This window comes from Rhinoraja longicauda, chromosome 10 (genome assembly GCF_053455715.1).
Source record: "Rhinoraja longicauda isolate Sanriku21f chromosome 10, sRhiLon1.1, whole genome shotgun sequence".
Lineage (NCBI taxonomy): Eukaryota > Metazoa > Chordata > Chondrichthyes > Rajiformes > Arhynchobatidae > Rhinoraja > Rhinoraja longicauda.
In genome coordinates, this window is record NC_135962.1 from 58,394,254 (window position 1) to 58,419,359 (window position 25,106).

A 25,106-nucleotide genomic window follows, 5' to 3' on the forward strand; every position below is an offset into this window, starting at 1 on the left:
CGCGGGTTTTCTCCGAGATCTTTGGTTTCCTCCCACACTCCGAAGACGTACAGGTATGCAGGTTAATTGGCTTGGTGTACGTGTAAAGTGTCCCTAGTGGGTGTAGGATAGTGTTAGTGTGCGGGGATCGCTGGTCGGCGCGGACCCGGTGGGCCGAAAGGGCCTGTTTCCGCGCTGTGTCTCGAAACTAAACTAAACGGCCCCGCGGGCCGCTGTCGTTCGGGGCAGTGTAGGCTAACGGTTTGCGTTCGCCTAACAGAGGTTGCGTGGCAACCCGCCTCTCGGCCCGGGCGGCAGCCATTGGTGGAGCGGGAGCACGTGGCCGCTGGCTGGGTGAGGTCACGAGGGGTGCGGGGGCGGTGACGTCACCTTGTCCCGTGTTTGGGAGTGAGATAGTTGGCAACCCCTAGACTGATCGCAGAAACAGGCCGCGTCCTGCCACGGATGTGCTCGCGTGGAGTGGCACAGTGCTTCTTCATCCCCACTGGAGAGCTCAGAGAAATGCCACGTGAGAGTAAAGCTTGCACAAAAACTGTCTCATCCCTATCAGTCGTCATGGCAACTGCATGTTGTAGCTTTTCCGGCAATGAGATTTTTTATATATATACTAGACCAATATCATATCATATCATATCATATATATACAGCCGGAAACAGGCCTTTATCGGCCCACCAAGTCCGCGCTGCCCAGCGATCCCCGTACATTAACACTATCCTACACCCACTAGGGACAATTTTTACATTTACCCAGCCAATTAACCTACATACCAAGTGGACCCGTTGGGCCTAAACCTCTCCTGCATTAGTACAGCACCCTCTCCTCCCCCCCTCCCCTCCCCTCCCCTCCCCCCCCTCAACCCCCCTTAACCTCCACCTCTCCCCCACCCCCGTCCCTCTACCCCTCCCCCCTTCCCTCCCTGGGAGACAGATTTAAACTTTAAAATGTGAATAACTTAAAAAATAAAAACACCGATTTCAATGAAACTTCTTCCATTAGCACCAAAGGGATGATGGTGAGTAAGGTGGGCCTAAAATTGTGCACTGTTCTGGCTGTAGTTCAGGAACAAACAAACAAACGAACTAGAGTTTTAGTATCGAGATATCAAACTTTAAAACCCATGCTCACCTCTGCAATGCTCGCAGTGCTTTTTTCTGAAGATCCTCTTGCATCCCTTTCAAAGTTGCTTGAAAAAAAAGAAAATCAATGTTGTTGATAAAAATGATCCGTAGACTTTAGACTCTAGCACGGAAACAGGCCCTTCGGCCCACTGAGTCCACGCCGACCAGCGATTACCCCGCACACTAACACGATCCTACACACACTAGGGACGATGTATAATTTTAAAATCAAAGCCAGTTAATCTACAAACCTGTATTGGAGGACGAACTTGGGTAGCTTCCAAACCAACATTGTGAAGACAATTCAGGACAGGTTTCTTTTTCAGAGGTTGGACACAAATTGCTGCACGGTGGCGCAGTGGTAGAGTTGCTGCCTTACAGCGAATGCAGCGCCGGAGACCCGGGTTCCATCCCGACTACGGGTGCCGTCTGTGCGGAGATTGTACGTTCTCCCCGTGACCCGCGTGGGTTTTCTCCGAGATCTTCGGTTTCCTCCCACACTCCAAAGTCGTGCAGGTTTGTAGGTTAATTGGCTTGCTTGGTACATGTAAAAATGGTCCCTAGTGGGTGCGGGATAGTGTTAATGTGCGGGGATCGCTGGTCAGTGCGGACCCGATGGGCCGAAGGGCCTGTTTCCGCTCTGTATCTCTAAATCTAAAATCTAAAACCTAACTCAACGTGTCAGGCGGCATCTTGGGAGAGAAGGAATAGGTGACGTTTCGGGTCGAAACAATTTCACCTTCCTCACAGGAGTTGCGCGCTGTGACGAAGGACCTCTGAGAAAGAAGCGGTTGGGGTAGGAAATGCTCATTCCCACCGGATGGAGCGTGAAGCGAGGAAGCGTGCGTGCGTGACGTGGCGTGGCATTTCCCGTGACGCCAGATTGGTTGGTTCTGACGATCGATGCCCTTACCATCCGTGGCTTGCAGGCTGTAGGTTAAGCCGAGGGCCAAGAAGCCTTTAGCTCGAAACTCCGGCTTGTCGTTGATCTCCGTCACCATTTTGGCAAACTGCTCGGCCTCTCCCAACTGGAGAAGGGAAGTAAAGGCAACATTTGTGGTAAAAGGAAACTATAGACAATAGACAATAGGTGCAGGAGGAGGCCATTCGGCCCTTCGAGCCAGCACCGCCATTCAATGTGATCATGGCTAATCATTCTCAATCAGTACCCCGTTCCTGCCTTCTCCCCATACCCCCTGACTCCGCTATCCTTAAGAGCTCTATCTAGCTCTCTCTTGAATGCACTCAGAGAATTGGCCTCCACTGCCTTCTGAGGCAGAGAATTCCACAGATTCACAACTCTCTGACTGAAAAAGTTTTTCCTCATCTCAGTTCTAAATGACATCCCCCTTATTCATAAACTGTGGCCCCTGGTTCTGGACTCCCCCAACATTGGGAACATGTTTCCAATGACAGCAATGACAAAAAGCAATGACAGGCAGAAAGGCAAAGCAGCAGAGAGTCACAGAGCACAGAAACAGGCCCTTTGGCCCAACGTGTCCATGCCAACCCCATCTACGCTATTCCCGTTTGCTGCCTTTGGCCCATATCCCCTTCAACCTCTCCTATCCACATACCTGTCCAAGTGTCTTTTAAATGTTGTTATTGTACCTGCTGAACCCTCTCCTGAACCCTCTCCTGAACCAGGACCCACCTATCACTTAGAGCCACACAGCGTGCAAACAGGCTTTTCAACCCAGCTTGCCCACACCAACCAACATGCCCCAACTACATTAGTCCCACCTGCCTGCGTTTGGCCCGTATCTTCCTAAACCTATCTGACCTCGCCTACCTCCTCAGGCAGCTTGTTCCAAATGCCCACCACTAGGGTTGCCAACTTTCTAACTCCCAAATAAGGGACAAAAGGGGATGTCACCGCCCGCGCCCCACGTGCCCTCACTCAGCCAGCGGCCACGTGCTCCCTCTCGCTCCACTAATGGCGGCTGCCCGAGCCGGGAGGCGGGTTGCTACGCAACCTCCGTCAGGCGAACACCCTCGGCCCCGCTCCCCGAACACACTCCGTTAGCCTACACTGTCTGGGCCGACAGTGGCCCCCGGGCCTAATTTTTAATTTTTAATTTTTTAGAGATACAGCGCGGAAACAGGCCCTTCGGCCCACCGAATCCGCGCCGCCCAGCGATCCCCGCACATTAACACTATCCTACACCCACTAGGGACAATTTTTACATTTTACCCAGTCAATTAACCTACAAACCTGTACGTCTTTGGAGTGTGGGAGGAAACGGAAGATCTCGGAGAAAACCCACGCAGGTCACGGGGAGAACGTACAAACTCCGTACAGACGGCGCCCGTAGTCAGGATCGAACCTGGGTCTCAGGCGCTGCATTGGCTGTAAGGCAGCAACTCTACCGCTGCGCCACCGTGCCGCTCTGGGACATCAATACAGGACAAGGTTGAACAAACCAATTTAGCCCAATATACGGGATGTCCCGGCTAGTACGGGACAGTTGGCAACCCTGCCCACTACCCTCTGTGTGAAAAAGGTTGCCCCTCAGGTTCCTTTTAAATCCTGCGCCTCTCACCTCAAACCTATGTCCTCTGTTTCTTTATTCCCTGACGCTGGGAAAAGACTGACCCTATTAATTCCTCTCACGATTTGATACCCCTGTATAAATAAGATCGCCGCTCATCCTCCTGCACTCAGTCTGAAGAAGGGTCTCGACCCGAAACGTCACCCATTCCTTCTCTCCCGAGATGCTGCCTGACCTGCTGAGTTACTCCAGCATTTTGTGGACAATAAAGATATATTGTATTGTATTGTATTGTATCTCTCTACATCATCGTCTATATCTCTCGTTTCCCTGATCCCTAACCAGTCTGAAGAAGGGTCTCAACCTGAAACGTCACCCATTCCTTCTCTCCAGAGATGCTGCCTGACCCCACTGAGTTACTCCAGCTTTGTGTGTCTATCTTTGGGGGCAACTTACAATTTTTGTTTAGCCAGAGCCAATTCACTCGGTGACTCATGAATATTACATTGCACTGGCCGCTCGGTTGTCTACCTCTCAGCGACAACGACTGGGAAGATCGAGCAATTAGGTGAGATTAATTTGGCATAAGTATTCACAGTGCGATACACGAGCTGAGAAGGTTGTTGGCTGCAACCTTCCCCCCATTGACGAACTGTACACTGCAAGGGCCAGGAAGCGAGCAGGCAAGATCATCTCTGACCCCTCTCACCCTGGCCACAAACTCTTTGAAGCACTTCCCTCTGGAAGGCGACTCCGGACTGTCAAAGCAGCCACAGCCAGACATAAAAACAGCTTTTTTTCCGTGATTACTCAGCAACCAAAAATCTGTCGTCTCTTTTTGCTCTGGTTTATTTCACTCACATGTTTAAACCGTAATGTTGTATTCTTAATGTTTTAATGTTTAATGTTTTATTCTGAATCGTTTACTGTATGTTCGTTGTTGTTACTTGTGAGCGGAGCACCAAGGCACATTCCTTGTGTGTGTACATTCTTGGCCAATAAACTCATTCATTCATTCATTCATCCAAGCTCACTCTGTCTTCCACACCGTCGTTGAACCCGGGCCAGAGGTTGTGCAGCATGACATCACTGGGAACAGCGTCGTGGAGGACACTGGAACCGAACAATACCTGCGTCGCCCTGCCCCTGCAACCGGCGAAGCAGCACACGGAACGTTTCAACGCCACCCACTCACTCTTTCCTTCTCTTGGTCAACTTATAGACAATAGGTGCAGGAGGAGGCCATTCGGCCCTTCGAGCCCGCACTGCCATTCAATGTGATCATGGCTGATCTTTCTCAATCAGTACCCCGTTCCTGCCTTCTCCCCATACCCCATGACTCCGCTATCCTTCAGAGCTCTATCTAGTTCTCTCTTGAATGCATTCAGAGAATTGGCCTCCACTGCCTTCTGAGGCAGAGAATTCGACAGATTCACAACTCTCAAGTTTTTCCTCATCTCCGTTCTAAATGGCCTACCACTTATTCTTAAACTGTGGCCCCTTGTTCTGGACTCCCCCAACATTGGGAACATGTTTCCTGCCTCTAACGTGTCCAACCCCTTAATAATCTTATACGTTAGGATAACTGCTGGGAAGAAACTCTGGATGTTGTCCAGAGATGCTGACTGACCCACTAAGTTACTCTTGGGCCTGTTTCTGTGCTGTATGACCTCAAAGTGCAGGAGTAACTCGGTGAGTCAGGCGGCATCTGTGGAAGGCACGGACAGGTGACGTTCCGGGTTGGAACCCTTCATCAGATTCTCTCCACGTTCTTCAGAGATGGCGCCTGACCCGCTGAGTTACTCCAGCACTTTGTGTTCCTGCAGTTCCTTGTTTCCCACATTCAACTCATGCAGCACTGACTAGGGCGGTCACGGTGGCGCAGCGGTAGAGTTGCTGCCTTACAGCGAATGCAGCGCCGGAGACCCGGGTTCCATCCCGACTACGGGTGCTGTCTGTACGGAGTTTTACGTTCTCCCCGTAGCCTGTGTGGGTTTTCTCCGACATCTTCGGTTTCCTCCCACAGGTTTGTAAGGTTAATTGGCTCAGTAAATGCAAAAATCTTTTAGATTTAGAGATACAGCGCGGAAACAGGCCCTTCGGCCCACCGAGTCCACGCCGCCCAGCGATCCTCGCACATTAACACTATCTACACCCACTATGGACAATTTTTACATTTACCAAGTCAATTAACCTACATACCTGCACGTCTTTGGAGTGTGGGAGGAAACCGAAGATCTCGGAGAAAACCCACACAGGTCACGGGGAGAACGTACAAACTCCGTACAGACGGCGCCCGTAGTCAGGATCGAACCTGAGTCTCCGGCGCTGCATTTGCTGTAAGGCAGCAACTCTACCGCTGCGCCACCGTGCCGCCCAAAAATTGTCGCTAGTGGGTGTAGGATAGTGTTAGTGTGCGGGGATCGCTGGTTGGCGCGGACCCGGTGGGCCGAAGGGCCTGTTTCGGCACTGAATCTCTAAACTAAACAAAAAAACAGTCTAGTGGACGGGTAATGGCTGATTGGAGCGGACTCGATGGGCCAAACGGCATGTTTCCATACTGTATGCCGAGAGTCTAAACAGTCAGCAAACGCGTTGGCATAGTTCTACCAGACAATTAGAAACCCTTAAGGCTGTGACTAGTTTGTAAACAAAAACCCGACATCTTCCTCCTTCTCCCTCTGTGGATTTACTCCCAGGCTCTGATTAGTCGATTGGCAGACGATCTGAGCTCTGGTGGAGGTGAGACCGCCTGTGGTAAGGATTAAGATCAATCAGTCAGCGTGCCAGGGTGAGCTGGCTGCCGATGCTCTGTGGGCCACGGTCCTGTCTCTGTAACACGGGAGACAACGCTGTCTGCAACTTAATGATCTCCAGCCTTCCTCTCCTCCGCTCTCAGAATACTGAACAGCTCCAATCAGCCGCGCCACCGATCACGGCTCACAGACGCACGCTCTAGCAACTTGCAGGTGTAGGAGGATACGGGCCGATCGCGGGCAGGTGCGACCAGTGTAGATGGGGCATCTTGGTCAGCGTGGGCAAGTTGGGCTGAAGGACCTGTTTCCGTGCTGTATGACTACGACTCTTTCACTGCAGAGGGGAAAAGATTTTTTAATAGGGTCTCGACCCGAAACGTCACCCATTCCTTCTCTCCAGAGATGCTGCCTGACCCGCTGAGTTACTCCAGCATTTTGAGTCTGCCTCAGTGTTACTTCTGGCGGCACTGTTCACGTGACCGGTCGGTGCCTCTCATCGTGACAGCATTGGTTTAGTTTAGAGGTACAAACACGCTAATCCAGGCACCATTCTGGTAAACCCCTTCTGAGTGGTGGTGCAGCGGTAGAGTTGCTGCCTTACAGCGCTCCCTTACAGCGCTCCCTTACAGCGCTCCCTTACAGCGCTCCCTTACAGCGCTGCCTTACAGCGCTCCCTTACAGCGCCAGGCACCAGGTTTTGATCCTGACTACAAGTGCTGTCTGTACGGTGTTTGTACGTTCTCCCCGTGACCAGATGGGTTTTCTTCGAGATCTTAAGGTCATAAGGAATAGGAGTGGAATTGGACCATTCGGCCCATCAAGTCTACTCCGCCATTCAATCATGGCTGATCTATCTCTTCCTCCTAACCCCATTCTCCTGCCTTCTCCCCATAACCTCTGACACCCGCACTAATCAAGAATCTATCTATCTCTGCCTTAAAAAGATCCACTGACTTGGCCTCCACAGCCTTCTGTGGCAATGAATTCAATAGACAATAGTTGCAGGAGTAGGCCATTTGGCCCTTCGAGCCAGCACCACCATTCAATGTGATCATGGCTGATCATCCACAATCAGTACCCCGTTCCTACCTTCTCCCCATACCCCCTGACTCCGCTATCCTTAAGAGCTCTATCTAGCTCTCTCTTGAAAGCATTCAGAGAATTGGACTCCACTGCCTTCTGAGGCAGAGAATTCCACAGATTCACAACTCTCTGACTGAAAACTTTTTTCCTCATCTCCATTCTAAATGGCCTACCCCTTATTCTTAAACTGTGGCCCCTTGTTCTGGACTCCCCCAACATTGGGAACATGTTTCCTGCCTCTAACGTGCCCAACCCCTTAATAATCTTATACGTTTCGATAAGATCCCCTCTCATCCTTCTAAATTCCGGTGTATACAAGCCTAGTCGCTCCAGTCTTTCAACATATGACAGTCCCGCCATTCCGGGAATTCCACAGATTCACCACCCTCTTCGGCGGTTTCCTCCCTCACACCCTAAGACGTACTTGTTTCTCGGTGAGTTGGCTCGGTATGGGTATAAATTGTCCCTGGTGTGTGTGTCGGATGGTGTTAATGGGCGGGGGGTGGCTGGCCGGCGCGGACTCGGTGGGCTGAAGGGCCTGTTCCTGCGCTGTGTCTCTAAACTAAACTAAACTAAACCCTCTCCAAAGCCTCCAGGTGCTTCCTGGGATGGGGCTCCATAACTGCACGCTGTAATGACTGCTGACCTTATTCCTGTTGATCATTACTGACGGCTGCTTCCCGTGTTACTGACAGCCGCACGTATATTGCCAGCGTTGTCGTTCCCGAAGCCGGCAGTTCTGTGATTATAACTGATGGCCTTGTCCTGCTGCCTGTCATCGGCTGGATCAGTTTATTACCTTAGCCAATACTATTCACCACATCAGTTGATTGTACTTTGATCATATTCTTAAATAACTGTCATTCTTATTCCCTCCATCTGCTGATCCTATCTATCTAGTTTAGTTCCGAGAGACGGCGCGGAAACAGGCCCTTCGGCCCACCGGGTCCGCGCCGACCAGCGATCCCCGCACACCAACACAATCCTACACACACCAGGGTCAATTTTACATTTTTTTAATACATTTTTTATACCAAGCCAACGAACCGACAAACCTGTACGTCTTTGGAATGTGGGAGGAAACTGAAGATCTCGGAGAAAACCCACGCGGTCACGGGGAGAACAGACAGCACCGGTGGTCGGGATGGAACCCGGGTCTCTGGCGCCGTGAGCAGCAACTCTACCGCTGCGCCACCGTGCCGCCACTTGTCTTTCCGTGTATTTAGTTTCATCTTACCACTACTCTCCTGCATTGCTGTCTCTTTGCCTGCAAGGTATTGCAGACTTGTGGTTGTGGCTCAGTCTGATGCACTACGACGCTGAGAACTAGATTCTACTCTCTGTGCCCTCCCTGTCGCTCTGCCGATTGTACTTGAGGTTGACTTGATTGTAGTTATGTTGAGTATTATTTGATTTGATTGGGTAGCAGGCAAAGCAAAGCAAAGCCAAGAATCAAGTCAAACTCAAATGCTCTAAGATAGACCAAAGTGTGTACAAAGTGGTGCAATATAGTTCTCAGTATTGTAGCACAGTGCAGCCCATCAGTTCCACAAAGTCCAATGTCCGCAATGGGATCGAGGTGAATCGGACAGTGCCCGAGCTTACGGAAGGGCCGTTCAGAAGCCTGATAACAGAGGGGAAGAAGCTGTTCCTGAGTCTGGTGGTGCGCGCTTTCAAGCTTCTGTACCTATCTACCTTATTGTAGACATGGGACTTTGTCTCTGGAACTGGTGTAGGAAAAACCTGCAGATGCTGGTTAAAATCGAAGGTAGACGCAAAATGCTGGAGTAACTCAGCGGGTCAGGCAGCATCGCTGGAGAGAAGGACACAAAATGCCTACCTTCGATTTGAACCAGCTTTTGCAGTTATTTTCCTACACATCTTGCCGCTCCACTGTGAATTCTCCTCAAGGTATGCCTACTTTGAAGAAGTTCTCTTTCTCTCTCTGACAAGAGTTTAGCAACATCCTCTCTCACTGCTCCCCCTCTGTGATTCCTCCTGCCCGCCCACTCTAGTCTCTGCTTCCCCTCTCTATCTCCTCCCCTTCCCAGTTCTCCCACCAGTCTTCCTGTCTCCGACTACATTCAATCTTCGTCCCGCCCCCTCCCCTGACAATCAGGCTGAAGAAGGGTCTCGACCCGAAACGTCACCCATTCCTTCTCTCCCGAGATGCTGCCTGACCTGCTGAGTTACTCCAGCATTGTGTGTCGACCTTGTCTCTGGAACAGTTAATAAGGGCCTGCCCCACTTTAGGCGATTTTAAGGCGACTGCCGGTGACTAGGCTGTCGCCGACAGTTCGCCGGGGTGTCGCGGGCATGATCGCGAGGAGTCTTCCATGAATCGTCGTGGATCTCAGCACGTCGCTGAGAAATCAACCGGAGTGACATTTCTCAGCGACAGCTGGCTTGTCGCCAGGTATCGTAGCTTATTGCGGGCGCTGTCGCAAGCTGTCCCCAGCTTTGCTAGGTTCTCTTAGATGCATTTAGAAGCACATAATATTAAAATAAGTAAAGTAATTTCAAGATACCATAAAATACTTGTGTTTAACCAATTTATTTACCGTCAGGACATTTGACAGGTAGATTGGAGGCGACAGTTTGACGGTCAGGTAAGCGTGGGAATTTTTGCGATGTTTATGGCCATCAGCGATTACATTTAAAGTAGGCTCCCAACCCAGATATGCAACCCAGAAACCAGATATGCATCTCCCGTACATTTTCAAAGAATGCCCACACTCCGCACAAAAAATCCATTTAACCACTTTTAAAATTAAATGTCTTAATACTGCTATTAGTAAACTGCAAGTAAATCCAGTTTATGCCTTGTTACCGTGAAGCTTGGTTTTCAAGTAACCCGGGCAAGATATTATATTTCAAAATTCTCAAGTAGTTACCGACTTGTCAGTGGTTTCAGCGAAAATTAGGACGCTGGAGAAGCATTGACAGCGTGGGGATTTTCGCGATGTTTCCGAAGACGCTGTAATCTTGAGCTGACTCGGCATTGTCGTGGTCATTGTCATGGTCATTGTCGTGGTCATTGTCGTGGTCATTGTCGTGGTCATTGTCGTGGGGTACAAGAGAATTTTGGCGATCTGCTGCGACTTTGACGGTCGCCGGCAGTCCCCTAAAAAAATCGCCACAGTGGGACAGGCCCTTTAGGCTACAATGCTGAGCAACTATATTCTACACTCTGGCCCTTGTCTCTATTCTTCTTGTGTTTAGTTTGATTGCATCCATGTACAGTATTATCTGATTTGACATTACAGCACTGAAACAAAAGCTTTTCACTGCACCTCGTTACACGTGACAATGATAAACCTACACCTACAGGTAATGGGAGCACGGCTACAGAAATAATGTCACCCATTACAGGAATAAGCTCGTCGCATTAAATAAGCTCGGTGTTCATTTACAGGGAATGGGCCTGTCACTCGCATGAAACCAATGGTGTATGGATATAATAAATAGGGCCAGGAGAAGCAGGCACTGAGGCAGCGATTACAGAAACAAAATTGTCGCATGCGGTTATTTGATGGGAATAAATGTAGGCTATGTAGGTTAATTGGCTTGGTAAATGTTAGATTTGTCCCTAGAGGGTGTGGGACAGTGTTGATGTGCGGGGATCGCTGGTCGGCGCAGACCCGGTGGGCCGAAAGGGCCTGTTTCCGCGCTGTATCTCTAAACTAAACTAAACTAAAACTTTTGTACATGAATAAGGGCAAGGCGTGCAGATAGCTGGATTGCAGAGAGTTGTGGATGCAGCCCAGATCACCACTCAAAGCAACCTTAGACAGGCGGCATCACTGGAGGGAAGGAATGGGTGACGTGCTGGGTCCAGATCCCTTCTTCAGACTGAATCAGGGGGGAGGGAGATACAGAGGTAAAGAAGTGTAGGTGTGAAAACGAGACAAAGGGGATGGAGACCAAGGAAAATGTAGAATCATTGGTAGCTAGGAACAGGTACCAACAAAGCAAACACAGAGATAAAATGTAAACAAGGGCAGTCAGACTCATCGAAGGACTGGGAAGGGGGGAGGGATGGAGGGGGTTACTTAAAGTTAGAGAAGTCAATGTTCATACCGCTGGGGTGTAAGCTGCTCAAGCGAAATATGAGGTGGTGTTTCTCCAACCAGCCTCCCTTCCATTGACTCCATCTACACCCCATGCTGTCTCGGCAAGGCCAGCAGCTTAATCGAGGACCAGTCTCACCCCGGTCACTCCCTCTCCCATCAGGCAAGAGGTACAGAAGTGTGAAAACGCACACTTACGGATTTCAGGGCCAGTTTCCAGCTGGCTGTTATCGGGCAGCTGAACCATCCCATCAGCAACTAGAGAGCTGTTCTGACCTCCCATATACCCCATTGGAGACCTTTGAACTATCTTTAATCGGATTTTATCTTGCATTGAACATTATTCCCGTTGTCCTGTACCTGTACATTGTGGACGATCTGATTCTAATTATGTACAGGTGCTCCCCAGCTTACGATGCTTCAACTTCATAAGTTCATAAGTGATAGGAGCAGAATTAGGCCATTGGGCCCATCATGTCTACTCCGCCATTCAATCCTGGCTGATCCATCTCTCTGTCCTAACCCCATTCTCCTGCCTTCTCTCCATAACCCCTGACACCCGCACTAATCAAGATTCTATCTACCTCTGCCTTAAAAATATCCCTTGACTTGGCCTCCACAGCCTTCTGTGGCTATGAATTCCACAGATTCACCACCCTCTGACAAACATAGAAACATAGAAAATAGGTGCAGGAGTAGGCCATTCGGCCCTTCGAGCTTGCACCGCCATTCAATATGATCATGGCTGATCATCCAACTCAGTATCCCGTACCTGCCTTCTCTCCATACCCCCTGATCCCTTTAGCCACAAGGGCCCTCTTAAATATAGCCAATGAACTGGCCTCAACTACCTTTTGTGGCAGAGAATTCCACAGATTCACCACACTCTGTGTGAAAAAAACCTTTCTCATCTCGGTCCTAAAAGACTTCCCCCTTATCCTTAAACTGTGACCCCTTGTTCTGGACTTCCCCAACATCAGGAACAATCTTCCTGCATCTAGCCTCTCCAACCCCTTAAGAATTTTGTAAGTTTCTATAAGATCCCCCCTCAATCTTCTAAATTCCAGCGAGTACAAGCCGAGTCTATCCAGTCTTTCTTCATATGAAAGTCCTGCCATCCCAGGGATCAATCTGGTGAACCTTCTCTGTACTCCCTTTTATAACTTGCGATAGTTCGAGTCAGCGATGGTGCAAACGGCGGCGACAACGTAGCGAGCCACAGCTCGCTTCCGGCCACGTGACCACGTGTGTTCAATGCGTTTCGACTAATGATATTTTGGGTTTCCGGTGGGATTCTTGGAATGTGACCCCATCTTAAGCTGAGGAGTGCCTGCATGGTCTTTTCACTGACTGGGCAGCATACAACAACAAGGCTTTTCACTGTACCTCAGCACACGTGACAATAATAAACTATATTGACTGAAAAACTAAAGACTCAGGGGCTACAGTCCATGAGGCTTCAGGTTACAAAGAACTGCAGATGCTGCTTCACAAAAAAAGAGTAAGGTTGCTGGTTACAGAAAAGAGCTCATCCGTTATAATCAATACAGTCAAGCTGGAAAGGGCATAGAAACATAGAAAATAGGTGCAGGAGGAGGCCATTAGGCCCTTCGAGCCAGCACCACCATTCATTGTGATCATGGCTGATCATCCACAATCAGCCTTCTCCCCATATCCCTTGATTCCGCTAGCCCCGAGAGCTCTATCTAACTCTCTTTTAAATTCATCCAGTGAATTGGCCTCCACTGCCCTCTGGGGCAGAGAATTCCACAAATTCACACCTCTCTGGGTGAAAAAGTTTCTTTGCACCTCAGTTTTAAAGGGCCTCCTCTTTATTCTTAGACTGTGGCCCCTGGTTCTGGACTCCCCCAACATTGGGACCATTTTTCCTGCATCTAGCTTGTCCAGTCTTATCTTATTGAAACATATAAGATAATTAGGGGATTGGACACATTAGAGGCAGGAAACATGTTCCCAATGTTGGGGGAGTCCAGAACAAGGGGCCACAGTTTAAGAATAAGGGGTAGGCCATTTAGAACGGAGATGAGGAAGAACTTTTTCAGTCAGAGAGTGGTGAAGGTGTGGAATTCTCTGCCTCAGAAGGCAGTGGAGGCCAGTTCGTTGGATGCTTTCAAGAGAGAGCTGGATAGAGTTCTTAAGGATAGTGGAGTGAGGGGGTATGGGGAGAAGGCAGGAACGGGGTACTGATTGAGAGTGATCAGCCATGATCGCATTGAATGGCGGTGCTGGCTCGAAGGGCTGAATGGCCTACTCCTGCACCTATTGTCTATTGTCTATTGTCAGTCCTTTTATAATTTTATACCTCTCTATAAGATTCCCTCTCATCCTTCTAAACTCCAGTGAATACAAGCCCAGTCTTTCCAATCTTTCCTCATATGACAGTCCCGCCATCCCATGGATTAACTTGGTGAACCTACGCTGCACTGTCTCAATAGCAAGGACGTCCTTCCTCAAATTAGGAGAGCAAAACTGCACACAAATACTTCAGATGTGGTCTCACCAGGGCCCTGTACAACTGCAGGAGGACCTCTTTGCTACTGTACTCAAATCCTCTCATTATGAAGGCCAACATGCCATTAGCTTTCTTCACTGCCTGCTGAACCTGCACGCTTACTTTCAGGGAAGATTTACGAGGATGTTGTCAGGATTCGAGGGCTTGAACGATAGGAAGGAGTTGAGCAGGCTTGGACTCTATTCCTTAGAGTGCAGGTGGATGAGGGGTGATCTTGTACTGGAGTACAAAATTATAGAGGATTAGATCGGGTAGATGCACACAATCTTTTGCCCAGAGTAGGAGAATCGAGAACCAGAGGACATAGGTTTAAGGTGAGGGGAGGGAAAGATTTAATAGGAACCTGAGAGGTAACTGTTTTACACAGAGGGTGGTGGGTGTATGGAACGAGCTGCCATAGTTTAGGCTGGGACAATCGCAATGTGTAGCAAATATTTAATAGACAATAAACAATAGACAATAGGTGCAGGAGGAGGCCATTCGGCCCTTCGAGCCAGCACCGCCATTCAATGAGATCATGGCTGTTCATTCTCAATCAGTACCCCGTTCCTGCCTTCTCCCCATACTCCCTGACTCCGCTATCCTTAAGAGCTCTATCTAGCTCTCCCTTGAATGCATTCAGAGAATTGGCCTCCACTGCCTTCTGAGGCAGAGAATTCCACAGATTCACAACTCTCTGACTGAAAAGGTTTTTCCTCATCTCAGTTCTAAATGGCCTACCCCTTATTCTTAAACTGTGGCCCCTTGTTCTGGACTCCCCCAACATTGGGAACATGTTTCCTGCCTCTAACGTGTCCAACCCCTTAATAATCTTATACGTTTCGATAAGATCCCCTCTCATCCTTCTAAATTCCAGTGTATACAAGCCTAGTCGCTCCAGTCTTTCAACATATGACAGTCCCGCCATTCCGGGAATTAACCTAGTAAACCTACGCTGCACGCCCTTTAGACGGTTACATGGACAGGATAGGTTTAGAGGAACGTAGACCAAACGCAGGCAGGTGGGACGAGTGTAGGTGGGATTAGCGTGGATGGGACATGTCGGTCGGTGTGGGCAAGTTGGGCTGAAGGGCCTGTTTCCACACTGCGTCACTCCGAGCGACAGGCAGGAATGCTTCAGTTACAGGATGAAATGCAGCCGGTTCCAGGAACAAGGTTACCAGACACACGCAACAAAACGGGCCGTCAGTTACGAGAATAAGACCAGGGGCAGGGATTCAGCAGATAGCACATTTCACAAGTGTAATAAGGCTGTCAGCTACTGGAATAAGGCCGTCAGTTATAACGAGAGAGCTATCAGTTGCAGTCTGTGCCTATTTTGGTGACAGATCGTGGCGGTACTGTGTGCTGTCTCCTCTGAAATGTTAAAAACTAGATTTCCAATTTTTTAGAATTTTTAATATTATAAAAGGAACACTGAAGTTTAAAAAAATAAAATTTGTTCATTACATTATACAGTCAGACAATAGACAATAGGTGCAGGAGGAGGCCATTCGGTCCTTCGAGCCAGCACCACCATTCAATGTGATCATGGCTGATCATCCACAATCAGTACCCCGTTCCTGCCTTCTCCCCATACCCCCTGACTCCGCTATCCTTAAGAGCTCTATCTAGCTCTCTCTTGAAAGCATTCAGAGAATTGGACTCCACTGCCTTCTGAGGCAGAGAATTCCACAGATTCACAACTCTCTGACTGAAGAAGTTTTTCCTCATCTCCGTTCTACATGGCCTACCCCTTATTCTTAAACTGTGGCCCCTTGTTCTGGACTCCCCCAACATTGGGAACATGTTTCCTGCCTCTAACGTATCCAATCCCTTAATAATCTTATACGTTTCGATAAGATCCCCTCTCATCCTTCTAAATTCCAGTGTATACAAGCCTAGTCGCTCCAGTCTTTCAACATACGACAGTCCCGCCATTCTGGGAATTAACCTAGTAAACCTACGCTGCACGCCCTCAATAGCAAGAATATCCTTCCTCAAATTTGGAGACCAAAACTGCACACAGTACTCCAGGTGCGGTCTCACTTGGGCCCTGTACAACTGCAGAAGGAGTTAGTCTCTAAACTAAGGTGAACGAAACCAGCCCAGCACGGCCCGATTCTACCTCCTACCCAAAATCCACAAACACAACTGTCCCAGCAGACCCATTGTCTCTGCCTGCTCATGCCCCACCGAACTTATCTCTACCTACCTCGACTCCATCCTATCCCCCCTGGTTAAATCCCTCCCCACCTACGTCCAAGACACCTCACACGCTCTCCATCTCCTGGATAACTTCCGGAGTTACTCCAGCATTTTGTGAATAAATCGATTTGTACCAGCATCTGCAGTTATTTTCTTATACGTCCACCTCTTTGTCTACATTAAAACCCAAAGCCCGCATGGAGAGACAAGGGGACAGAATAAAAGGCCCAAAGTGCTGGAGTAACTCTGCCGGTCAGGCAGTGTCTCTGGAGAACATGGATAGATGACATTTCAAGTCTAAAGAATGGTCCCGATCCGAAACTTCACCTGTCCACTTTCTCCAAGGACGCTGCCTGACCCGCTGAGTTACTCCACCACTTTTAGAGTCTTTTTTTGTAAACCAGCATAGAGTCATAAAATCTTACAGGGTGTAAACAGGTCTTTTGGCCCAACTTGCCCACACCAGCCAACATGTCCCATCTACACGTCCCACCTGCCCGTATATCTCTCTAAACCTGTCCTATCCATGTACCTGTCTAAATGTTTCTTAAGCGTGGCTACAGTGCCTGCCTCAACTACCTCCTCAACTACCTCCTCAACTACCTCCCGCGGCAGCTCGTTCTCTACACCTACAGGTACCGCCCTTTGCATGAAAAATGTGCCCCTCTGGTTCCTATTAAATCTTTCCCCTCTACGGTTATAGAGTCATAGTCATACAGTACGGAAACAGGTCCTTCAGCCCAACTTGCCCATGATGCCCCATCGATACTGGTCCCACCTGCCTGCGTTTGGCCCGTGAGAACACGAATAGATGACATTTCAGGTCTGAAGAAGGGTCCCGACCCAAAACGTCACCTATCCACGTTCTCCACAGAGACGCTGCCTAACCCGCAGAGTTACTCCAGCACTTTGTGTCTTTTTTATGCTCATTATCGGCGTGAAGGCTTTGATAAAGGAACATGATCATCAAAAACGAGGCCAACATTTACACCAAAATACATCGTAATTTTATCGCAAGTATGAGATACATAAGTTACAGAAATAAATTGGTCAGTTATAATGGGAGTGTTAGTTCCAGAGGTAAGATCAGGAGTTACAGAGACTTGGGCCATTATGACTGGAATAGGTTTACCGGATATGATAAATGTAGGGTGTAGGAAAGAACTGCATCGAAACATAGAAAATAGGTGCAGGAGGAGGCCATTTGGCCATTTGAGCCAGCACCGCCATTCATTGTGATCATGGCTGATCATCCACAATCAGTAACCCGTGCCTGCCTTCTCCCCATATCCCTTGATTCCACTAGCCTCTAGAGCTCTATCTAACTCTCTTTTAAATTCATCCAGTGAATTGGCCTCCACTGCCCTCTGTGGCAGAGAACTCCACAAATTCACAACTGCAGATGCTGGTTTATACTGAAGTTAGACACAAAAAGCTGGAGGAACTCAACAACTCAGGCAGCATCTCTGGGGAAAAGGAAAGGTGACGTTTCGGGTCGGAACCCTTCTTCAGACTGAAAGGTAGAGAAGGCTAGAACGAAACAGGGCTGGCAACAGATGACCTCAGGAAGGGTGGAGCCCACAATGGTCCATTGTTGGCTGGGGAAGGTGTGCTAACGACGGGGATACAAGGATGCGAACAGTGGAGCTAGTACAATGACTAGCGTAGGAAGGAACTGCAGATGCAGCTTGCACTGAAGAGAGACACAAAATGCTGGAGTAACTCAGCGGGTCAGGCAGCATCTCTGCAGAGAAGGAATGGGTGACGTTTCGGGTCGAGACATGTGGACACACTAGATGCAGGAACAATGTTCCCAATGTTGGGGAGTCCAGAACCAGGGGCCACACAGTCTAAGGATAAAGGGGAGGACATTTAAAACTGAGGTGAGAAGGAACTTTTTTCACCCAGAGAGTTGTGAATTTGTGGAATTCTCTGCCACAGAGGGCAGTGGAGGCCAATTCACTGGATGGATTTAAAAGAGAGTTAGATAGAGCTCTAGGGGCTAGCGGAATCAAGGGATATGGGGAGAAGGCAGGCACGGCTTACTGATTGTGGATGATCAGCCATGATCGCAATGAATGGCGATGCTGGCTCGAAGGGCCGAGTGGCCTCCTCCTGCACCTATTTTCTATGTTTCTATGAGATCCCTCTTCAGTAGAACGATTAGGGCCGTGGGGGGGGGGGGGGGGGGGGGGGAGGGGAGGGGGGAGGAATGCAGGGGTTACTTGGGGACATCAACGTTGATACTACTGGGTTGTAAAAGAAAGTATAAGAAAATAACTGCAGATGCTGGTACAAATCGAAGGTATTTATTGACAAATACAAACTGCTGGGTTGTCAGCTGCCCAAGTGTGAATGTAGGATTCAGCAACAGAGGCAGCACGAGGTCACGGCAAGACACGCACAGTTTTGCAAAGAGCGTCCTTTTAACATGTGGAGAAAACCGGGGAGGCTTACCCAGTGAAGCGATCCGATGCACACCTTGGTGGCAAGGAGTGGGATGGTGGGGTCATCTGGCTTCAGTCTGATGCACTCCCTCAGTACCCTGACTGCACGCGCATTCTGCCAAAGACAAGCACAGAGAACATATAATGTTAAAATTACTCATGTACTCAAATTTACCTTCAGTGTAAATCAGCATAGAAACATAGGAAATAGACAATAGACAATACGTGCAGGATTTTTTTTAGATTTGGAGATACAGCGTGGAAACAGGCCCTTCGGCCCACCGAGTCCGCGCCGCCCAGCGATCCCCGCACACTAACACTATCCTACACACACTAGGGACAATTTTTACATTTACCCAGTCAATTAACCTGCATACCTGCACCTCTTTGGAGTGTGGGAGGAAACCGAAGATCTCGGAGAAAACCCACGCAGGTCACGGGGAGAACGTACAAACTCCGTACAGACGGCGCCCGTAGTCAGGATCGAACCTGAGTCTCCGGCGCTGCATTCGCTGTAAGGCAGCAACTCTACCGCTGCGCCACCGTGCCGCCCTTCGAGCCAGCACCGCCATTCAATATGATCATGGCTGATCATCCACAATCAGTACCCCGTTCCTGCTTTCTCTCCACATCCCTTGATTCAGTTAGCCATAGGAGCTATATCTAACTCTCTCTTGACACACTTGCAGTTCCTTCCTACACATTGTGTCTGCTTCACTGCTAAATCTCCTCGCGTTATTCCTCGTCTCTCTGACGCGAGTACTGCTACAACAGGGCGGCGCCGTGGCCTCACATCGCTGGAGACCCGGGTTCACTCCCGACCAAGGGTGCTGTCTGTACGGAGTTTGTACCTTCTCCCCGTGACCTGCGTGGGTTTTCTCCGAGATCTCCGGTTTCCTCCCGCACTCCAAAGTCGCGCAGGTTTGTAGGTTAATTGGCTTGGTGTATGTGCAAATTGGCCTTAGTGTGTGTAGTGTACGGGGGTCGGCACGGACCCGGTGGGCCGAAGGGCCTGTTTCTGCACTGTATCTCTAAACTAAACTTTAAATTAAACTAAAACATTACTTACTCCTTTTCTCCAGAGACGTTGCCCCACCCGCTGAGTTACTGCAGCATTTTGTGTCTACCTTCACTGTAAACCAGCATCAGCAGGTCCTTACTACACACTCAAAGCCTATTTTGTTTCTTCCTCTGTATTCTCCACAATGGAAATGTTGACTTTGATTCTGGCTTTACATATTTAGTTCCAACACACTACGTATGGCCAAGAAATTTGCAGAGAGCTGTTGATGTGGATGGATTGACTCTATCTACTCTTCAACGCTGCCTCGGAAAAACAGCCAACATAATCAAAGACTTGTCCCACCCCGGTCATTCCTTCTTCTCCCCGCTCCAGTCGGGCAGAAGGAAGAGAGGCTTGATAGCGCGCACCACCAGACTCGGGAACAGCTACTATCCCCCGACTGTGTGTGAAGGAACTGCAGATGCTGGTTTATACTGAAGTTGGACACAAAATGCTGGAGGAACTCAGCGGGTCAGGCAGCATCTCTGGAGAAAGAGAATCAGTGACGGTCTGAAGAAGGGTTCCGACCTGAAGCGACCTGGGCTTGTATACGCTGGAATTTAGAAGGATGACAGGGGATCTTATTGATGTAAGATTATTTAGGGATTGGACACGCTAGATGCAGGAAACATGTTCCTGATGTTGGGGGAGTCCAGAACAAGGGGCCACAGTTTAAGAATAAGGGGTAGGCCATTTAGAACAGAGATGAGGAAAAACGTTTTCACCCAGAGAGTTGTGAATCTGTGGGATTCTCTGCCTCAGAAGGCAGTGGAGGCCAATTCTCTGGATGCATTCAAGAGAGAGCTAGATAGAGCTCTGAAAGATAACGGAGTCAGGGGGTATGGGGAGAAGGCAGGAATGGGGTACTGATTGTGGATGATCAGCCATGATCACAGTGAATGGCGGTGCTGGGTCGAAGGGCCGAATGGCCTCCTCCTGCACCTATTGTCTATTGTCACCTACTACTTTCCTCCAGAGATGCTGCCTGACCCACTGAGTTACTCCAACATTGCACCTTACCATCCCACGACTATCAGACTTTCCGACCAACACTAATCGTACCTCGGCAGTTGAATACTGCTCTTCCACTATTCCAGCTTCTTTTTTACTAATTGTATTTTGCAATAATGTCTTTGAATAGTCTTCTTTCTTTTAGAAATTTTATTACGCAATTTACGTTAAATAAAACTGCTGTGCGGTTCTGCTTAATGTGCCTTGATCTGCTGCAAGCAAGGTTTCCATTGCACCGGTGACCACTGCACCTGAACGCATTACTATAAACTTGACTTGACTTTTATGCTGCCGTAACGTATCTTTGATGGGACTTTACTGGACCTTAGTGAAGTTTAGTTTAGAGATACATTGCGGAAACAGGCCCTGTCGGCCCACCGGATCCACGACAACCAGCGATCCCCGCACATTAACACTATCCTACACACACTAGGGACAATTTTTAAAAACATTTACCAAGCCTATTACGGGCGGCACGGTGGCGCAGCGGGAGAGTTGGTGCCTTACAGCGAATGCAGCGCCGGAGACTCAGGTTCCATCCTGACTACGGGCGCTGCACTGTACGGAGTTTGTACATTTCTCCCCGTGACCTGCGTGGGTTTTCTCCGAGATCTTCGGTTTCCTCCCACACTCCAAAGACGTACAGGTATGTAGGTTAATTGACTGGGTAAATGTAAAAATTGTCCCTAGTGTGTGTAGGATAGTGTTAATAACAGGGTATAACAGGGTATAACAGAGCTTTATTTGTCGTTCGGCACCGAAGTACCGAACGAAACTACATAGCAGTCATAGAAAAAAAGAACACAAGACACATGACCCCAACACAAACGTCCATCACAGTGACTCCAAACACCCCTTCACTGTGATGGAGGCAACAAAACTTCCACTCTCTTCCCCACGCCCACGGACAGACAGCTCGTCCCCGACCGACCCGCACAGTCCCCGCACCGGGCGCTGAAACGTCCCGCGGCCGAACCGAGCGATGAAAGGCCCGCGACCAAGCCTTGCGCAGCTAAGTCCCGTGGCCGAGCCGCACCGGGCGATGTCAAGTCCCGTGGTCGAGCCGCACCGGGCGATGTTAAGTCCCGCAGCCGAGCTGCACCGGGCGATGTTAAGTCCCGCAGCTGAGCTGCACCGGGCGATGTTAAGTCCCGCAGTCGAGCCGCCCCAGCGATGTAAAGTCCCGCGGCCGAGCCGCACCGGGCACTGTTAAGTCCCGCAGGGATCGCTGGGCGGCTCGGACTCGGTGGGCCGAAGGGCCTGTTTCCGGCGCTGTATCTCTAAATCTAAATCTAACCTACAAACCTGCACGTCTTTGGAGTGTGGGGGGAAACCGAAGATCTCGGAGAAACCCCACGCGGGTCACTGGGAGAACGTACAAACTCCGTACAGACGGCGCCTGCAGTCGGGATGGAACCCGGGTCTCCGGTGCTGCATTCGCTGTAAGGCGGCAACTCTACCGCTGCGCCACCGTGCTGATTTTACTTTGCACTAAAACGTCATTCACGTTATTCCCTTTATCCTGTATCTGTACACTGTAAATGGCTCGATCGTAATCATGCGTTGTCTTTCCGCTGACTGGTCAGCACGCAACAAAAGGCCTTCACATGTGACACTAAACCAAACTCAAACCTCAGGGGGGGGGGGGAAAGATTGTGGCTATTCACCTTATATGTGCAGAAAGCTTCCTGATTTTATCAGGTAACTACACTCAGTCCTTTTCCCCAAGGTGAGGTGAATTTAAGCTGCAGGTTGGTGTAATAACTGTAAATGCAGCACCTGGGATGAAACATTCAACATAGCTGTTTATTAAGACCTTGCTGTGTGCAAACTAACTCCCTGCACTGAGCAGCGATAAGAAAGTGCTTCCATTTCCACAGAGCATTCTACGTCCCCAAAGTACTTCACAGTTAATTAAGGATTTCTGAAATGCAATCACTGCTGTAAAAGTGAGGAATGCTGTGTCGTCAGCTATACACTGGAATTTAGAAGGATGAGTGGGGATCTTATCGAAACGTATAAGATTATTAAGGGGTTGGACACGTTAGAGGCAGGAAACATGTTCCCAATGTTGGGGGAGTCCAGAACCAGGGACCACAGTTTAAGAATAAGGGGTAAGCCTGATCTGCAAGCCAGCTCCTGAAGCCACGGCACTTTCTCACGCACAGCAGAGTTTAAACAAAAATGGCAACTTGTCTGACAGTTGCAATATTACGTGAGTCAATTGGGAACATGTTGCACATTTCCCACTTATTGAATTACCACTCACCTTGCCAGCAGCCATCAGGGACAAGGCAAATTGGTACCAAAGGTGGAACTCCTCAAATGTAAACTTCATCGCTCTTTCCAAGCACTGGAATTGAAAGATATTAAAACATCATTAAAAAAAAATCTATAATCAAGCTCATCTCACGTGAGTTATTGTAATTAATTTAATTGCAATTAATTTATTAGCCAAGTATGTAAACATACAAGGAATTTGATTTGCCGACAGTCATACAAAAAAACAACAAGATTATGTTGTGGTCACGGTGGCGCAGCGGTAGAGTTGCTGCCTTACAGCAAATGCAGCGCCGGAGACCCGGGTTCCATCCCGACTACGGGCGCCATCTGTACGGAACGGGGTACTGATTGAGAATAATCAGCCATGATCACATTGAATGGCGGTGCTGGCTCGAAGAGTCGAATGGCCTACTCCTGCACCTATTGTCTATTGTCTGTAACACTCCCAACCAGCTGGGTGAATTTGCTCTTGCTCTGCACGGCTTCTCTTCTGACTTCTCGTGCTTCCGACTGATCAAAGGTACCCCCATAGGCACCCACACAGGCCCAATCTACACCCGAATGTTTGTTGGTGATGTGAAACCATTCCGGTGTCTCGAACCAGGGCTTTATTTTAGTTTAGAGATACAGCGTGGAAACAGGCCCTGTGGCCCACCGAGTCTGCGCCGACCAGCAATCCCCGAACATTAACACCATCCTACACCCACTTGGGACAACTTTTACATTGATACCAAGCCAATTAAGCTACAAACCTGTACGTCTTTGGAGTGTGGGAGGAAACCGAAGGTCTCGGGGAAAACCCACGCAGGTCAATAGACAATAGGTGCAGGAGGAGGCCGTTCGGCCCTTCGAGCCAGCACCGCCATTCAATGTGATCATGGCTGATCATTCTCAATCAGTACCACGTTCCTGCCTTCTCCCCATACCCGCTGACTCCGCTATCCTTAAGAGCTCTATCCAGCTCTCTCTTAAATGCATTCAGAGAATTGGCCTCCACTGCCTTCTGAGGCAGTGAATTCCACAGATTCACAACTCTCTGACTGAAAACGTTTTTCCTCATCTCCGTTCTAAATGGCCTACCCCTTATTCTTAAACTGTGGCCCCTGGTTCTGGACTCCCCCAACATTGGGAACATGTTTCCTGCCTCTAGGTGTTGCGTGAAGGTGAACCTGCGATGGGCCAGCGTTTGGGGGCCAGACTCACCTCTGACAGCATCTCATATTGTCCCCGTCTTCCCAGCGCGATGGTCAGCAGGTCGTACACGATGGAGGCACTCTGCAAACTGATGACGCGATCGTTGTTGTGCTCCGGTATGCGGCTCAGCACTGCGTCCCTGTTAGCCTGAAGGTCACAAGCACAGTAACACAGTGAGCCAAAAGCTGCACGCCTTCTTTCACAGAGTTACGGAGCACAGATTGTCTGTCACCTTGTCGTGGTGGGGAAGCTCGTGTGGTCCCGAGATCCTCAGAGCGATGCCGTCTGGAGCTACGCTCCTGGTAGGGTCACCCATGGCGGTAAGGTCGAGGGGGAGGTCCCTGACAAAAAGCGATCCAACCAAGGCCTCAACGGTGGAACAGGCGGAGGATGACGGCTGACTTTAGTGGAGCGTCACAACGGCTGGGAAGGCGGATGGATGAAGGCTGCAGCAGAAAAGGGTCCCCGGTCGTCTTGGACTCCACGCCACTGGATCCTGACCCAGATCTGTCAAGGACCGTGTGGTGGCTATCTGTGCACCAGTACCCCGTTCCTGCCTTCTCCCCATACCCCCTGACTCCGCTATCCTTAAGAGCTCTATCTAGCTCTCTCTTGAATGCATTCAGAGAATTGGCCTCCACTGCCTTCTGAGGCAGAGAATTCCATTTTACTTTATGTGGCTGTGTGTCTTGTTGCTTTTCACTTAGTATGTCTGTATGGTAACTCAAATTTCACTGTACCTTAACTGGTACACGTGACAATAAACTGACCTAGAAACCTTGATCTTATTGAATGGCGGTGCTGGCTCGAAGGGCCGAATGGCCTACTCCTGCACCTATTTTCTATGTTTCTATGTTCGATCAGCCGA

The 25,106-nt window shown here is 49.4% G+C and overlaps 1 protein-coding gene across 1 annotated transcript in view; it reads right to left on the reverse strand.

Annotated features, from left to right (window-relative positions):
• ttc7b (tetratricopeptide repeat domain 7B) overlaps positions 1–25,106 on the reverse strand; it is a 256,056-nt gene that overhangs the window by 109,320 nt on the left and 121,630 nt on the right. Inside the window, 5 exon segments of the mRNA XM_078406941.1 lie at positions 1,127–1,184; positions 2,033–2,147; positions 18,698–18,802; positions 23,031–23,114; positions 24,248–24,385. Coding sequence (XP_078263067.1) covers positions 1,127–1,184; positions 2,033–2,147; positions 18,698–18,802; positions 23,031–23,114; positions 24,248–24,385 — 500 coding nt within the window.